An 18723-nucleotide genomic window follows, 5' to 3' on the forward strand; every position below is an offset into this window, starting at 1 on the left:
GCCTCCATTGAAAATCCTATGTTTTAGGTATTGCTTCACGAGCCATCAAACCCACACTGGGACTGATCGATCCTCTGCACACCCTCTACCTTCCAGACCGGGTGGTCGCCAACAGTGGCTTTGATGTGCTTTGGTAGGTACCAGTGCCCCTAGAGGCACTTTTTCAGTACTGGGCCTTTTGCTCAAAGCACTTGATAAGCATTCATTGATTAGTATTCCACAACACCGCTAGCTTTGGCTGTCATTATCCCCTTTTCTAGGTGAAAACATTGAAACTGTAAAGGTTGGTGACTGGGTGAGGTCTGGTGTCAGCCATGAACCTGCTGTTCAGGAAGGGGCCACCCCAGCCATGTTCACCATATCCCAAACTACCCTGGTTCATTCATTCACATATGCACATTTTTTCACATTTTAACATCTCTGAATCAGGATATATCTTAAAATCACAGCATGGCAGTCTGTTTTTTCTCCTCAGTGGTACATTTTTTAAAATGGTATATCTTATAATGCATAGCATCTTAAATTTGATGAAATCTGGTCATTCTGTTGATCACCCACACCATACAGTTCTCTTCCTGGGTCCCCTAGCTCAGCAAGTAGCAGGACTCAATATGAACTTCTCCCTTCTCTCATGCCCACACCCAGCCAGCAGATCCTATCTCTTGTCCTGCTTGAATCTGTCTTATATCTGCTCCCTCTTCTCGAATGTTTGTTGCTCCTGCCTTGGTTCAGTCCTGCTCCATCTCTCACCTGGACTGTCGCAGTAGTCTCCCGATTGGCCTCACTGTCCGTTGCCCTTCCATCTGCCCTCCATGCTGGCCTTAACGAGCACACAAGTGCACACACACACACACACACACACACACACACACACACACACACACACACACACACACACACACACACACACTGCTCTACCTTAGAGTCTCTCAGTGGCTTCCCATGACTGCTGTCCAAAGGCCAAACTCCTCAGCCTCTGGACTGTGCCCAGTGCTCAGCTCTTTATCTGCTTGGAGAACTCGTCTTTCAATTCCATGCTCCTCGATGGAGCCCTTGCTGACCCTCCCTTTCCCTCTCTTCAGTACAGCTGCCCCACTCAGCCTTTGTCTTCCCCACTGCGTGGCCTCTAGACTGCTTCTGAGACAGCCTCTTCCATGCCCATCTCCCCACTGCATTGTGACCTTGATGAGGACAGGGCCATCTTACTCACTTCTCTATTCCTGCCTCTTGGCACAGTGACTGTCATATCATAGGCACTAAATGCATCCCGGGTGAGTGAAGCTCACACAAGCAGGAGGTGACATAGTTAGGATTCACGTCCAGATCTATCCAAGTCCATGGTCTGCTTTTCTCAGTTTGTTATTCTGCCTGCCAAGACACTGTAGGAACTTTATTCTGGTCAATAGTGTCAGAACTTTGATGAGCTGTCTCCTAATAACTTGTAAGTAAGGGAAATAAGATTATCCTCCCTGTAACTGTAAACTGCATGAGAAATATATCAAGGCCCTTTTGCAGTCACCTTTAAGTGAATGATTCACAGGCCCACAGACTTTACTGTCAGTCATGGGGATGTGGGCTCTGAAGGAGCGAGAGTGCTGGTAGCTGCTCTTCCAAGTACTGTCCGAGGGAGAAAACTACTGGCCGAGGAATCTGCCCCTAAGGCCTAGTGGCCTGTTCTGAAGATGGACACAGCTGTGTATTAAACCTTAGAGGTAATTCCCCTTGTTAGGACTTAATGGGCCTTCTGATCATAAACTGGCCATCATCGTGAAGACTCAGGTTCTGTCCCCCTCGGCAGTTATGTTTCTCATTGTAAATCAATAATCTGACTTCCAGGTATTACACCTAGTTTCTGTGAGCTCAGCTCAGTGAGTGAAACCCCCTGTGAGAAACAGACCTGCTCCTGAATTCAGAATCTACATGTGCTGCAAGACAGAGGTCAGACTCTGGACCGCAGTGGACTCACCATACTCTGTCCTCCCCATGTCCTCCCACCTCATGCTCGCATTGCCCACACATTCCCTATTTAAAATCACAAAGCCATGGCGTCCGTCTACCAACTAATTTTCAAAAATTTTTCTAATTCTTTGTTCAAAACATCGTTATCTGTTTTTCACAAGTAGAAGAGAGTAAATCCTCCATTCTAAGACTGAAAACTATAATCCTTACAGAACACAGTTCATGTTACATTGTGTCCCCACGTATCACAGACCCGGATGGTTGTGCCTGTTCTCTTCTCTGCAGTTAATGAGCTAGAATCCAGGCAGGCCAGCAGGTGGAGGCAGCTCTGAAGCTTAGGTCTTGAAATAGCCAACCATAAATTGGGGGCACATAGGAAAACGGAATCCGATTTTTTTTCAGGCCAAGAATTAATAGCAATAGTGAATAATACATTTTACAATGTGCCAGCCACTATTCTAAGTACTTTTACATGTGTCAACTCATTTAATTTTCACAGCTGAACCATGAAGCAGTACTTTTATTTATCCCTGTCTTTGAGTCCCAGGAAGGGTCATGCCTCACCCAGATCCTCAGTGGGAAGGTCTGGTGCCAGGATTTGCACCTGGGCAGCTGAACCCAAAGCCTGTGTTCTCACCCACTACACCATACTTTTAATAGGAGTCTACTGTAACTATGGCCCTCTTTTGGTAATATGGTATTTTATCAATTTGAAGTATAAAATGGTAAATTTATTCTACAAGGAAGTCATTTTTTAGATACAGTGCTTTTTTTTCATGGCTCTGGTGTTTAATAATTTAGTGTCATAAAGATGTATTTACACTGGAAAAGGGCCTTATGTAATCTTAAGCATACTGGTCAGAAACACTGTAGTGCTGTTAACTTAAACTTGACTGTGTTCATTTCTATAGTAAGCAACAACTACCATAGACAAGAGGCTGACTAGTGTAATGTAATGTGGTCACCAGCGCTAATAGCATGTCCGCAGTTTGTGATCTGGATGGAGGAGAGGAGGAAGACAGCTCTTTCAGTCTGTATATTTTCAATATTTCTTGTTAGCCATGCCCTGGAGTCATACACTGCCCTTCCCTACCACATGCGGAGCCCCTGCCCTTCGAATCCCATCGCTCGGCCGGCGTACCAGGGCAGCAACCCCATCAGCGACATCTGGGCAGTCCATGCGCTGAGGATTGTTGCTAAATATCTGAAGAGGTATGTCACCCCGAAGGGGATAGAAACAGAAAAGAAAAGCCACATTCTTCCTTCACATGAAACATGGCATGCCCGATCCTGAAATATGTTGAGCAGGTCTGTTCACCGGAACATCGGTCAGTGGGTAGAGAGAAGCACCAGACACCAGCAGTCTCTGCAGGGACCCATCAGATGAGCAGATGAAAACTGGATCCTTCAGCTGAGGAGGCAAAATCTGCCAGGGGACAAAATAGGAGCCCCTAGTTTATGAAGGAGGCAGATAGAAGAAATAGAGGTTTGCTCATCAAAGCCTCAAAACCAAAGCTAAGGATGAGGGGAATGCCCTGTGAGATTTGGCTAGCCAGGGCGGGAATCGGAACCACGCAGGCAGATATGGGCTGTGCCCAAGCAGACCCTGCCCAGAGGCACGTGGGATCCCCCCTGGAGCAAAATAACATGAACTGAATTTAAAAAATAAACGTGTAGAGCTTGCTGTCCCAGGAGATGTAAAAGGCAGAAAATGTAAAAGGATTCCTTCAAGGTTTTGAGAAATTTGAATATAAATGCATACATACACGCATTCCTAGCCATAGGCTATGAGAGAGCACAGGTATCCATAGAGATGAAAGCCGATACCTGAGACACTGAGACACAGGCAAAGTGAGACTTGCTTTTTTATTTCTGCATAAAGGCCACAGCAGGTTAGGCCTAGACACCAACATGGTAGAGCCAGAAGCTGCACTGGAGAGGGGGCCTTGGAATTGCATTTTGTACTGGAGCAGAGGGTGGGGACCCAGAACTGTTTCAGGCTCGTGGGAGACCCCCAGCGAAGCACAGCAGCATTTGACACAGATAATAGGAGCCAGTTGGTTTGCTAGGGACTGACACTTGGCAGAGCCACAGTGGCAGGAGAGGGAGTGAGATGGCCAGAGGATGGGCTGAAAGCCCTGTCATCTGCTACATCACCTTGTTTCTCAGGGAGGAAGGCCCTACCACTGACTTCTGGAAAGGACACACAAACACATACCCATTCCAGATAAAAGGAGAAATAAGGCCAAGGCGCTTTTGTTTCATAACAGGAACCCTTACTCAAGGCAAAATCATGAAAACCCAAGTGAAAGTGGGTTCGCTGGGCAGTCTTCAGGGGCCTCACCAGGGCAGGATTTCCAGGCAGGGTGTGCAGGAAGGCTGAGCCCGATCTCGAAGGGCCTTCGAGAATGTGCTTTTGTGAACTGGCAGTAGGGACACACGGAGCAAGCCAAGGCTCATCCTACATTAACATCCCATTTCCACAATAATATTAGAATAGGTGTACAGTTTCCACCTATTCTATTCTCAAAAGAGAATGGGTCTGATTTGGGTCAGTGTCACAGAGAGAAAGATGGCTGGCCAGGCTGGGTCTGGTGTGCAGGTAGCCCCAGGCGACCGGGCTGCCTTCAGCCGCCAGTCTGGTGCATTCTGAGAACGTTTACTCTATTTGCAGTCACAGCTGCCGGTAGCGTCATTGACAAGTGAGGAAGAAGAATGCAGTCTCAGGGCACTTTCCTAGAACAGCTCTACTGGTAGGAGTCGGTGCTTTGTGTCCCACCACACTTTTACATCACATGAGCAGCCTGACGGTTTGTTTATTATGCCTTTGCTGAAATCATTGATGAGAAAATATGTTTCCCTTCGGTTTCCATTTAGAAGACAAGGCGTCACTTGAATAACTTGCCTAATTTTTCTTCCTACCAAGTAGCACTTCTTTTTTTTTCCAGATCTTTCTCTAAGGTGGTTCTTTATTCAGCAGGAAGTGCCAATGTTGATGTGTTATTGTTAGGTATTTATATCATTCCCAGGGCTGTCAGAAATCCTGATGATGTTGAAGCAAGGTCTCAGATGCACTTGGCAAGTGCTTTTGCTGGCATTGGCTTTGGAAATGCTGGTGTTCATCTGTGGTGAGTGAATTTGAGATTTTATTTCTTTACCCAAGCTATTGCTTTTAAATTTTAAAATGTTTATAATTCAGGACAGGTGGTAAAATTTAAACATGCTATAGAAGGAAGAAATTTAACTTAAGGTTCCTAAATATTTTCTTAATTTGAATGTAATTTATTGGGTTATGGACTTTTTATAACAGCTTTTTAAGACACAATTCACACACTATACAATTTACCTACTTAAAATGTGCAATTCAGTGGTTTTAGTATACTTGAATACACAAAGTTATGCAGCCATCACCACTATCAATTTAGAACATTTTAGCTCCCAAAAAGAAATCCCATACTTCTTAGTTATCCCCCACTAGTCTCCCTACCTCCTCCAGTACTAAGCAACTACTAATTTACTTTCTGGCTCTATAGATTTCCCCATTCTGGACATTTCATATAAATAGAATTATAGAATGTGTGGTCTTTTGTGTCTGGCTTGTTTTACTTAGCATAATGTATCCAAGGTTTATACATGTATCAGTACTTTATTCTTTTTTATTGACAAATAACATCCCATTGTATGGATATACCACATTTTACTTAATAATTCATCAGTTGGTGAACTTTTGGGCTATTATGAATAATGTTGCTATGAACATTAATGTACAAGTTTTTGTGTGACATGTTTTCATTTCTCTTATTATATACATAAGAGTGGAATTGCTGGGTCATATGGTAATTCTGTGTTTAAATTTTGAGAAACTAGGGCTGGCCTGTGGCTCATTTGGGAGAGTGTGGTGCTGATAACACCAAGGCCACAGGTTCAGATACCTATATAGGGATGGCCGGTTAGCTCACATGGGAGAGCGTGGTGCTAACAACACCAATCAAGGGTTAGGATCCCCTTACCGGTCATCTTTTAAAAAAATTTTAAAAATAAATAAATTTTGAGAAACTGCCAAACTATTTTCCACAACATCTGCACCATTTTAAATTCCCACCAGGAGTGAATGACAGTTCTGATTTCTCCACCTCCTCACTATGTGTTGTGGATTTTTAAAACCTTGAATGCAGGATTTTTTCCCCCAATGTCTCACAAAAAGAGAGAGATCATAATCTTTGACAATAGCCCAGAACTAATCTTTTTGATTGGAACTTTATTGGTATGTTGCTTTAAAATTGAAAACCAGTGAGTGTTGAAAATCGAGAATGGATCTTTGCTACAGCAGGTGCAATGGAATGGTCATCCTCAAACTCTGCTGCTGCTAGGAGCTAAATTGGTAACACCTTTCCAAATAGCACATGAGCAAAATGTACCCAGAGCCTGAAAAATATGTATACCTGTTGCCCACTGATTCACTTCTACAATTCTAGCCTAAAGAAATACTCATGATATGATCAAAGAATTTGCTTATAAGGATTTTCACCTAAGTGTTATTTATAATTGAAAAATTTAAAAGCAATCTAAATGCCCAACAGTTTGGGAATGGTTAACTGAAGTACAGTACTTAAATAAAATAACACCATTAAAAATAATGATTTAGAACAGAAAATTAAATGGGAAAATGTTTACAAAGAATATTAAGTAACAAAAGCAATGTATAAAGCAATATGTACAATATGATCATAAATTAAATATATGCATAAAATGACTAGAAGGAAATAGGATTATGGATTTTTATTGTCCAGAAAGAACAAAGACAATGGTTTTAAAAAAAAAGCAATCGGCCTAAACTATTGAATATCATTATAAAGTTACCTTCGAAAGCTACATGAACCCTTTCACATCATGAAAGCACAGTAGGCAATAATTTTCTGAATACTATGGAGCCCAATAGAGGTAAAGCACATTCCAAACTACCCAACAACACAGAGAACAAATAGCTTCCAATCTGCATCATGAAGGATGGGCTGGGAGCACCTTTCTTGTGATAAATATTTATACAGTTCACCAAAATCCTTCCTTCCATGAAATGTAAATCTTTTGCTGAATAAGCACAAAGTCATCCAATAATCCACATCAAAAGACTACAGATCATTTTACTCATGTAAGGCATTTCATTTTAAATATATTAATTGTAAATATAGTAACATAATGTTTATCTTTTGAATCATCTAAACTATAATATTTTCCTATTTGTTCACCAAGAATCAAAAGGATATAAAGAATTTTTTAGTAAAAACAAAAATCATGATGCCTTTTCTTGATAACTAAACCTAAATAAATCCTTAAGGTAGAATTCAGGTGAGAGAAATCAGTCAAACTAGAATGACTAACGTAGCCTTTAGGCTAGAATAATCATTTATTTTTCAACTTTATTAGTATGTAACATTTGAAAGGATCTATCAGTTCTTGGTGGAACAGATCAGTGGAGGATCAAGTTTGCATGTCGTCGAATGCAGCACTTCTTGCTTGTAAAACTCCCACCAATATCGTCAGCTTGCACATGAGCACGCTACCAAGAAGGTGCCAGGGCAAAATGGAAAACGCATGCCCAGAGCTTATTACAGAAACTTCAGTGTGAATTCTCGATTCTTCAAAATCATAAGGTTAACCATTGTGTTTGCGGAGCTACCTCTGGATAATATTTTTTAATGGCATACAATTCTATGAGCATTGGAATTTGAACATTGCAGAGGTTTCGTTAACAACTACGCTAAACATCTAGTGTGTCATAATATATCCTTATATCCAAGAAAACAGAGCGTGTAATTGTGTGAGGTGGCGATACTGTCCAGAGACTGTGAAGTTATCTTTGTATTGTTGACTTGCGTTCCAGTATCTGCTTGTCAACATAAGGATCTTTTTTTCTTTTCTAGCCATGGAATGTCATACCCAGTTTCAGGCTTGGTGAAGACATATAAAGCAAAGGCTTACAATGTGGATCACCCGCTGGTGGTAAAATAATTAATAATAAGTTTTTAAAATTAAATCATATGTTTCTTGCAATTTCCACAAAGACTTGTATAATTGTCAATTCTTGACTGCTCAGAGTACAGGGTAAAAGTAATGTAGTATCTAGATTATGCAGGGGGAAGAAGAACTTTGCCTTAGATCACCACGTTTCTTTTCTCCCCAGCCCCATGGCCTCTCTGTGGTGCTCACATCCCCAGCAGTGTTCACTTTCACAGCCCAGATGTTTCCGGAGCGGCACCTGGAGACGGCAGAAATATTGGGTATGGACCATTCCCCAAAAATCGGGGACTCACAGATGGGGCATTTCCTAGGGTTGCTTCTGAAGATAAGCCTAAAGAATAATACCCCAAAATGTTGCTTTCTCATAGCATAATAATAAGATGTCAGTGACTTACCCAACGTCTTATCTAGCACTAAAATAATGTAATTTTATGCATCTAAGAGTCTTTTCACAATGAAATGGAACCAAATATTGAGATTCTGTTGTTTGTAGTAATACTATTTCCTCTATTTTCATCCCCAAGGAAAGTATAACTCTTTATATACTATTAATGTTATAAATGGCTTTAGCTAAGTTTAATTAATAATAAAATAAATCTAAATCAGGAAGCAACAGTAAATTCCCAATTATAGAAAATCTAAACAACTAGAAACTTTATAAAAAGATCCTAAAAGTGGAATCTGTTTGCCATACTGTAGAATATAACATCTATAATAAGATATCCACAGTGTGTTTTGAATCTTACCAGAAATAAAATTATATTCAGGATAGCTATAGCAGAAAGTAAAATTGAGTATTTTTCTGAAATGAAAACTCTTTTAAGTAGACTTGAATATTTGATTAACTTACAAAACATCTCATTCCCCTAGTGTTTAGAGTAGGAAGGAAATGGCTAAAAAGAATACTTTATTATGCTCTTCTAGCAACAGCCGTTGGAGAGATTCTTTCCAAGGAGGCAGGATCCACCACAGCCACCCTTCTGCGTGTGCAGCTTCACCCCCACTTCCCCTCACACTTGCCCGTTTGTGTGCCCAGGAGTTCCAGGTGCTGTGCTGCGAATGTTAATGCCAGCAGCCCAGGGCAGAGAAGTGCGATTTCCCAGCCAAGGGTGCAGGAAAACGATGCCAGCTTTACCCAGGATCTCTCGTGTCCCTTTTCCCTTTCTGACTGGAGATGCTGTTCAGCCATTTGTTGGGACTCAGCTGTCTTTGTAAATATGCGAACGGTGTAAAAAGGGGGAGCCCAGATCATAGGCTAGATTTATGGTAAATGGGAAAACCTTAGAGAACTTAAAAGTTAGCATTCTAGGCAACCAGCAACAGTTCTGAGAAAGCAGTTCCTCTGTTAGACAAAATCCAAGCTAGTTCCACCAATTATTTCTTCTTGCATAGGAAAATTTAATATTATTCCATGCTTAGTCATTACATATTTTGATTCTCTATGTTACCTTAGATATTCTTAGTTTTAGACCAATTTATTCTCTTTCATACCACTTCTTTTTTTCTAAAATGCCTCATAGGAAAACCCAGAGGTTTGGATGGTGTGTTCTATGGCAGCAGTCCCAGAAACATAAAAACCTCATAAACCTCACATCATGTGTCTCCCTCCACCTAATCCATATCTTAGCTGCCACTGATAATACAGACTGGCCTTATTTACCCTCCATCCAGCTGCTCTCCCAGCTAGCCCTGTATTTGGCTGTATTTATACCTTTTCCTAGATTACTAAAGCAGTTCTCACTGTTGTAGAAGAGAACACTTAAAATCGATTTAATAATGTGCTTCAATATGGAGGAGACTGTACATTCTAGTCTCCTTTCGAGTGATACAAGAAAAAGTGGACTTGGATTACAGCGTGAGGCATTTGGATAGACTCTATACGACGTTATGTTCGCTTGTAGAGTGTTCCACTGGAATAGATGGGCATGGGGGTGCTAGGGGTTGTGAAATCAGCTCCCTTCCCCTGGGAAATTTCACTGCCACCCTGCCTGAGGGCAGAACCGCATGCCTCTTGAAGATTGACATTTCTGTGATTATGTGGATTAATTATGTCAAAATTCTGCTCTAGCAAATCTCCAACTCTTGGCAACCTTCTCCCCACTTCACCAATACCATTGTAAACATTGCTTTCTGAGAGTCTTCATGCTCCTGGTTCTGTAATATTTATTTAGGGGAGCCTACCCTGCCCTTTGGCAATGGAGTCCCCCCAAAAAAGTTTTATGGTTGTAGAGACGAAATAATTTCTTCCCTGGTCACATGTCATCCATTTTTTCATACTTATTTTGTTCCTTTTCGGTGGTTAGCTTTGGAGTTTTTGTACTTCTGTGTCCCTCTTGTTTCACGAGGCCTATCCCTATGATGTTGCTGTGAGAAAAGACACTGAACACACGCACCTCTAGATGTCAGCAGACTCCCAACCTGGAAAGTTAGAGACGCGCTTTCTCCTGCAGATGCTTCCTTCCTCGTCGGGACACTAGCGTTCTTTCTCTGTCTCCTTTCTGCTCCCCTTTTCTTGGCTCTGTTCCTCTTCCCCACCGCACCCGGCTTGTCCCCTGCAAAGGGAGAGCCGAGCTAGCTGCCCCAGCCACTTCTGTCGCAGAGGCTCCTGCGTTCGTCGCTCTGGCCTCGCTCATGTCTTGCTTCTTCGGGGCTGCAGCGGGGCCCCGTCTGTCTGGCGCCCGGTACGTGTTGGGGAGGCGGTGTGGGCGCACGGTACGTGTTCGGTTGATCTTGAGGCTGAGCTGCAGCCTGAGCCTGCTGCTTCTCCTCTCCCCAGCCAGCGCTTTCTGTCTTCTAGGAGCCGACGTCCGCACTGCCAGGATCCAAGATGCTGGGCCTGTGCTGGCAGACACGCTCCGGAAATTCTTATTCGACCTGGACGTGGACGACGGCCTAGCCGCCCTCGGCTACTCCCCGGCCGACATCCCCGCGTTAGTGAAAGGAACGCTGCCCCAGGTAAGCGCGCCCCGCAGTCCCGCCGCCGAGGAGCCGGAGCTGCCGGGAAGGCCACGTGGGGGCGTGTGGACCGGGTGCAAAGCTGGGAGCGGGTCCCAGGTCTCCCGGACAGCACCCCGCCCGGGTGGGAAGGGCCACGGCTCCTTCACCTTTCTGTCCTTCCATAAAACGGCAGCTTAGGTGAAGCTTTTATGGCGCAACTGAAAGGATTCTTTATGAAAATTCAAGGCAAAAACAACTTAATTGATCCTGAGCTATGGAAAAATTTCCCTTTTCCCCAATTCTGCTCTTTTAAGGGTCCTCTGTAAAACTATGTGAAGCTGTTCCAAAAGGACCACTAATATTATTTTCCATTATAAAGAGTTATAAATTTCTACATCTTTGTTAGGAAATAGGTATGCCTTTAAGACTATTATAAAATTGCTTTTTAATGAATTGGGGAGGTTGTATATTTTATACATATCTGTGTCACTTTGGGTCTTAACTGCATTTATTTAAACGTTGCTAAAGAATGTAAACTGAGCTGCCACCCTTTCTTCGGGGAATCATAAAAGATGTCAGGTTTCCTCTCCTGAGGTTCTTACGAAGATAGTCGACACCTCATTGGACCTCTCTTGTGCTAGAGTGTCGGATCCTAATAGGCCAAGATCCGGTTCATTGTAATCCACCATAAAGCAGAGAGCTCAGAGCTGGGAGCACTTGGCTGGTGGACCACGCCATGCTCACCATGCCCTGAATGCTCCCTTAGTGCTCTTGGCCAACATGGGAAAAGCAAGGGTCACTTCAATGCTATGAGGATATGAGGATAAGGCTCTTCTGCCCAAAGTTAAAGCATTCATGGATCTCTCCTTGACATTGGAACAGAGTTAACAGCTGGAATATCCATGCTCACAGCCTCCTGCTTACCACACGTAGCAGTGGGGTGCTTGAACCTCACTAAACTCCAGGTAAGTAATGGCCTCAAACTAGATTCTTCTTTCCCGCTTGGTCAGTGCTTAGAATGTTGATGACCTCACCACTCACTAAGGGAATATTTATAGAGATCAGGTTCACAGACTCATGTCCACAGCAGCCAGGTAGGTAAGAGCCAACAAAGTAATTTAAGGCAGTAAGGAGTGGTGGGGACCTCGGTGAAATGGAAAGCACATGGCCCAGCTCACTGGGTGAGCAGCTGTTCAGCTATAATTTATCATCAAGCAGAAATTCAGGTCTCTGTGTTGGCAGAACCTCCAACTTTCAAGAAAAATCAGCAATCTGGATGTTTGTGTTGAATTCCCTGGTTTCTTACTGTACAAATGAAAAATGATCCATGAGCCTCCAGTTTCCCTGATTTAGATTCAGACCCAGTGGATTCTATTGCATCTAGAAACATAAATGAAAGAGAAACAGGATTCTCAAAGTGTAGCAGAGCCCTAGGGCTAACAAACTCTTAATTCTAACCCATAAGTCAAAGGGACTAAATAGCCAAAGAATATGACTACGTAAGGTCCTCACAGTTATTTATTCGAACACTCTAGACTGTAAGTTCCATGAGGGCAGGAATCTGCCTGCTGCTCATCCGTCCTCTATTGCACTTAGCACAAGCTAGTAAATATGTTAAATGAGTACATACCTGCAGCCCTCTCTTTCTAAATCCTCTGTCCAGGTTAACTTGATGGTTAACTTTTTGAGAAGTTTCCTTACTGACTAGGTCTCCACCAAAGACAGGGGAGCCATGAAAGCTTGTCCAAGGACACCGTAGACTGAATGGCCACCATGATTTCAATGTAGCTTCAGGCTTTTTTAGCATGGTCCCAGTGACACTGTCCATTCTGCAAGGGACCCTCTGAAAAATTCTACTTGTTTAGCCCAGGAAAATGTTCAGGAATATGATTTATCTACCTCCAAGAATGGTATCCATGATTTTCAGATGAAACTGTATGATATTCTGGGCCATTTTATTGCTGGCCATTTTATCAGCACACTTTGGCAAGTGTTTGCTGTTCTAATTCTACTGTGCTCAGACTTTCACTTTCAAAAGCTATCCCAGACAGCAGCAGATCTAGACTAATATTTGAGACCATACTCTAAAATTAGGTATTACTCTGAATTCTCGGTGCACGTGTCATACTGGGAAATGACAGATAGCAAAACCTTAATTAGACAAAACAAATTTCTTAGTTTCACAAAAGAGGGGGGATAAGTGGAATCTTTTGAATATAAGTCGTGTCTTCAAGTAGGAAGCCAGGTTTTCCTCAAGCTGTATTCATAAAGCAGATTCAAGGTGTATGCTCCTGTTTTTCCTTTGATCGTGTTTTCATGATTAGGAGAAACATTATTAATTTTAATTAACTAGCACTAGTTCCATTTTGGAGTTGATGGTATTGAAATATGTATATATGAGGTTCTTCAAAAAGTTCATGAAAGATTCATATTATCTTTAATTCTGTTTTTCCGTAAACTTTTTGAAGAACGCTTGTATTCATAGATTCATAGGACTTTGAAAGGAATCTTAGAAATAAGTTTGTCCATTTTGCAGGTGAAGAACTACTATGCGGTTTTTTCGTTTTGTTTTGTTTTTTTGTTTTGTGTGTGTGTGTGTGTTTTCATTTTTTGGTGTCAGTGAACATTTTACAGGAATGCTAAGACAACTTCAGAATTTTACACAATAGTAGACTAATCTTCACTTATTAGTATCTACTGGACTTAAGGTAGTGAGAAGGATATACTGGTTCCTGCAAAGAACATTGCCAGAAAGGTTATTCCATGTAGTTGACGTTTGATAGAGGTTCTTTTGTGTTCGGCAACAAGGGAGCAGTTTTCTTTGGAAGGAACAACTAGGCCAGTATTCTTGACCAAACATCACAGCCCATACTGGTAGCAGCGAATAGCAGCCCTGTGTACAGAGACTTCCAACTGCCAGAGCCAGGCTGCTAGGGGAGCAGGCAAGAATAAATTAATCTTCCAAGCTGGATTTCTGAAACCTCTGGAAAGAAACATTTACATTTCAAACCAAAACATTTCATGACTGTGGAAACCTGTCTACCCAAATGAACACTTCCATTCTCTGGTAGACAGGGCAGCTGAAATGTTGTTATTTTATGAATGTGCTAAAAGTAGAAGCCTGAATTTTATTTCAGTGCCCATGTTAATCAGTTCTTCAGTCTTGTGTGTATATAAATAATAGCACATTGCTTAACACATGTTAATTCTGAGAAAGTTTAGCTTTTATATGGTATAGCTGATATGCATAGGAGCTCGTCCCAAACCTTATGCCCTTGTCCTGTTTAACGCATCATTAGGGGGTAGAAATGCGAATGAGAAACTCAGCTCAGGCTTGGCCTCAAGTACTTCTGAGAATCCTGAAATACTTCGCCAAAGATAAACAAGATCACGTCAAGGGCCTTAGCACTCATCAGATAGGACTCTTTCCCATTATAAACAGAATGACGTGACACTCATCTGTAGTCCTAGTAAACAACGAACTTCAGTTCTTGACCCTGCCACAAACATACACATATGTGACCATGAATAAATCTCTGCCTTGCTACGGATTCTCAGAATTCCTTACAGTCCCTAAAAGATCTGCTGTGATGCAAAATTTTGCCTTTGCTGCACCCATATTTATCAGATTGTCTCCCCCACTTCTCCCATCTGTCCAACCAGTCATCTTTTCTTTTTTTTTTAATTTATTTTTTTTTATTGTGGTAAAATATACATAACATAAAATTTACCATTTTAACTATTTTAAGTGTATAATTCAGTGCCATTAAGTACATTCACAATATTGTGTAACATTACCACTATCCCTTTCCAAATCTTTTTTATCATCCCAAACAGAAGCTGTACATCCATTAAACAATAACTCCCCATTTTTCCCTTCTCCCGGCCCCTGGTTACCTTTATTCTACTTTCTGTCTCTATGAATTTGCCTATCCTAAGTGCCTCATATAAGTGGAATCATACGATATCTGTCCTTCTGTGGCTGACTTATTTCACTTAGCATGTCTTAAGTGTTCATCCATGTTGTAGCATGTATCAGAATTTCATCCCTTTTTATGGCTGAATAATATGCCATTGTATGGGTGTACCACATTTTGCTCATTCCTTTTTAGGGCTGAATAATATGCCATTGTATGGGTGTACCACATTTTGCTCATCCATTCATCTGCTGATGTACACTTGGGTTGTTTCCACCTTTGGGCTATTATGACTAATGCTGCTGTCAACATTGGTGTATCTATGTGAGTCCCTGCTTTCAATTCTTTTGGGTATATTCCTAGGAATAGAATTGTTGGATGATATAGTAATTCCGTGTTTAACTTTTTGAGGAACTGCCAAACCATTTTCCATAGTGTCTGTAACATTTTACATGTCTATTAACAATGCACATGGGCTCTAATTTCTCCACATCCTCACCAACACTTGTTATTTTCCATTTTTTTTATAAAGGCCATCCTAATGAGTGTGAAGTGGTATCTCACTGAAGTTTTGATTCACATTTCCCTAATGACTAATGATGTTGAGCATCTTTAAATGTGCTTATTGGCTCATTATATGTTTTCTTTGGAGAAATATGTATTCAAGTCCTTTGCCCATTTTTTAATTGATTTGTTTGAGGTTTTTTGGTTGTTGAGTAGTAGGAATAATTTTTATATTCTGGATATTAATCCCTTATCAAATATATGATTTACAAATTTTCTCTCATTTTGTGACTTGTCTTTTCACTCTCTTCATAGTGTCCTTTGGTGCACAAAAGTTTTTAATTTAATATAGTCCAGGTTGTCTCTTTTTTCTTTTGTTGCATGTGCTTTTGGTGTCATATCTCAGAAATCATTGCCAAATCCAATGATGTCAAGATTTCCCCCTATATGTTCTTCTAAGAGTTTTAGGGCTTTAGCTGTTACATTTAGGTTTTTGATCCATTTTGAGTTCATTTTTTAATAACGACCTTCCTTCTTTTCATTCTGCCTTTTACCTGACAAATACTTAATTAGTCCTACCATATACCATTGTGTTGTATGGGATACAGTGAGAAGGAAAATAAGTCCCTTCCCTCCCTCATGGAGCTTACATTCTAGTAAGGAGACAGGCAGTGAACATCTGTAAATAAGATATCAATGAAATCATTTCCTATGACGGCTGGCTCATGAGATAGTGATCTCGCAGGGACAGGGTGGAGGGAACTCCAGCAAGGGCAGAGGGGAGAGGCCCTGAGGCATTAGGGATACAAAATATATATCAAAATGCTCCATTCGTTTTGACCTATTTGCAACTTTAAATGATTGCAAACATTGATAATACTCAGCAGACAGAAGCACAGTTGCAATTCAAAATTTTAATACTATTATGTCTTCCTACGGAATCTCTTATAGGCGGGGTTCTCTCCCAGTGGCGAGATAACCAGAATTTTAATGATGGTTTCCACACAGCACTGTAGCATTTTGAGACATAACCAAAGTTGGATCACAGGACTCCATGTAAAACCAGTAAACATTAAATTGAAGGAGACCATAAAACTAAACTTCTAGATAAATTGCTGAAAAAGGACAGTGGGACTAACTGGAGTGAACCAATGGGAGAGCAGCCAGAGCTGGGCGAGCAGCAGAGCCGGATCGGGCCGCCTAAGAGGCCCTGGTTTTATTCTCCTGGCCCGGGAGCTTATCCTAGAGCGTCGGTGTGATGGGATTGATAGTGGGAAGAAATCAGTCCAGCTGCCGTGGGGACAATGACCTGTAGGGGGCGCCAGAGGAGCAAAAGTGGAAACACCACGTAGGAAGCTGTTCACCTAGGACCTTAGGACCGTGCTCGCTTCGGCAGCACATATACTAGGACCTTAGGACCAGGAGCCATCGTGGTGCTGTAGATTCCTGTTGCGGTGCAAGGGCAGGTGAGAAGTGCTCGGGTTGGGGATTCATTTTGGAGGTGGGTCTGACAGACTTGCTGATGGGTTGAACTTGCAGAGCAAGGACAAGAGGCATCAAGGATGGCTCCCAGGTTTTTGCCTGAGGATGTCGTTTCTGAGATGAGGAATATGGGAGGGGCGGCAGGAGTCAGAGTTCTGTCTTGTTTATGTGAATTTGAGATGCCAGTATCCCCCCTCCCCACCATCTTCTTTAATTCATCCAATAACTGTTGAGAACCTACTTACTGTATGTCAAGCACAGAGCAGTGAACACAGCCGAGCACCTGTCCTCCCACCAGCTGTGCTTCCAAAGACCAGCCGATCGCCAGAAAACAGACCTGGAGTCCCATGAAAATGGAATCCCGTAATGGCACATTTCTTAATTTCATTTAGGCTGCAGGGTAGTCATCATCATATCATTATCCCTCATCCCACAGGGATAAATAAGATACTGGCAGGAATATAACTAGCAATAGGATGTGCTGGCTGTCCTCACCGACTTGATAAATAATAATCATTGGAGAAATTAAACAAATCACTATACTTGTTTGGGAAATTAGAGATAAAACCTTAGTTAATAGGGAAAAAAAGGAACCACTTGTTGCATGTAGCCTGAAAGTTAATGTTCTAATGAAGTCCTTTTGAATATACCTTAAGTCCAAGTTGCAAAATATGGTCTTGGAAGATGACCCAGTTCTCTTTCCCTTGGCAGCACCCGCTGTGCTTGGGGCAGAGCTCTCTTCCCACAGAGAACCAGGCAGAAGTTGTAACAACCCAGTTTGGTCATTATAGGAGAGGTTTTCCTTATGGTTGATTTGGTTCTATAATTTGGGCAGAAGGCAAGGAGCGATGGCTTTCCAAAGCTTTGTGGGAAATGAGGCTTGATAAACCTCTGAGTTGGGGATCAGCTAGTACGAAGCATACAAGAAATATGATTTTTTAAAGATGTGACTATTATTAATTTATTTTCCTATGACTACATTAATTTACATAACTTGGTAGTTTTTAAAACTTGTTTTTTCTAAGGTCTCGGTAACTCGTTTTATTTGCTGTTTCAGGAAAGGGTCACCAAGCTTGCACCTCGTCCCCAGTCAGAAGAGGATCTGTCTGCTCTATTTGAAGCTTCAATGAAACTGTATTAATTGGCATTTTTACTGAAAGAATTACCATTGGCCATCGTGGTTCTGAAAACAAAAGTTGATCTAGCTAGTGATTTGTCTTTTCATCCTCACACACCCTTGCCTGTTATCAGTTTGAATGTGATTTACTTTTTTCCTGTAGCAGATTCCCTGATGCATGGAGTCAAGCTACTTCCATAAAACAGGCTGGACAAATACTCACTCTGTCAGAACCCTGGGCCAGACTTCAGGGGTCAGTGTTAATGCTCCAAACCCCACAGAATACTCCTGCTCCATGTATCAGTATCTATCAAAATGTAAACGTACAACATAAATATACACATTCTATGCCCAGTAACTGCATGTCTAGAAATTTATCTTATACAAATACTAGCACAAGCACATAAAGAAACATTGCAAGTATGTTTCTAGCAGCACTTTTTCTAAAAATAAAAAATTGAAACATAAATATTCATTAATAATGTATAGATAAATAAGTCATTGTATATTAAACAGTGGAATACTATTATGTTTTTAATAAAGATGAATAAATCTGCTGGAAATATGTAAGTTAGATACTAGTAAGTTCGCAAAAACAAGATGCAGTACAATTATATGAAGGTGCTTCAAAAAATGTAGCAAAACACAATTAAAATATAAATCTTTCCATGAACTTTTCGAAGTGCCCTCATATATTTGTATGGTATGATTTTTACTTTTTCAATTATGTATAAACATCTATCTACATATATACATAGAAAAGAAAGATGCACATGAAAAAATTAAAAG

General features: G+C 41.4%; 1 protein-coding gene across 5 annotated transcripts in view; it reads left to right on the forward strand.

Moving 5' to 3' along the window:
• The window catches only part of ADHFE1 (alcohol dehydrogenase iron containing 1), a 31317-nt gene extending 12914 nt beyond the window's left edge, over positions 1 to 18403 (forward strand). For 4 of the 5 annotated variants that reach the window (XM_063079489.1, XM_063079491.1, XM_063079490.1 and 1 more), the window contains exons 8-14: positions 28 to 133; positions 3019 to 3171; positions 4989 to 5087; positions 7881 to 7959; positions 8141 to 8237; positions 10775 to 10932; positions 17875 to 18403. In XM_063079489.1, the coding sequence (XP_062935559.1) occupies positions 28 to 133; positions 3019 to 3171; positions 4989 to 5087; positions 7881 to 7959; positions 8141 to 8237; positions 10775 to 10932; positions 17875 to 17958 (776 nt within the window). In that variant the 3' untranslated portion in view covers positions 17959 to 18403. Of the gene's footprint in view, positions 1 to 27; positions 134 to 3018; positions 3172 to 4988; positions 5088 to 7880; positions 7960 to 8140; positions 8238 to 10774; positions 10933 to 11796; positions 11880 to 17874 lie in introns of all 5 variants that reach the window. The other variant, XR_010021771.1, reaches the window with a different exon arrangement.
• Positions 18404 to 18723: the final 320 nt, after the last annotated feature.

The sequence above is a fragment of the Cynocephalus volans genome, chromosome 15, assembly GCF_027409185.1.
Source record: "Cynocephalus volans isolate mCynVol1 chromosome 15, mCynVol1.pri, whole genome shotgun sequence".
NCBI classification, from domain to species: domain Eukaryota; kingdom Metazoa; phylum Chordata; class Mammalia; order Dermoptera; family Cynocephalidae; genus Cynocephalus; species Cynocephalus volans.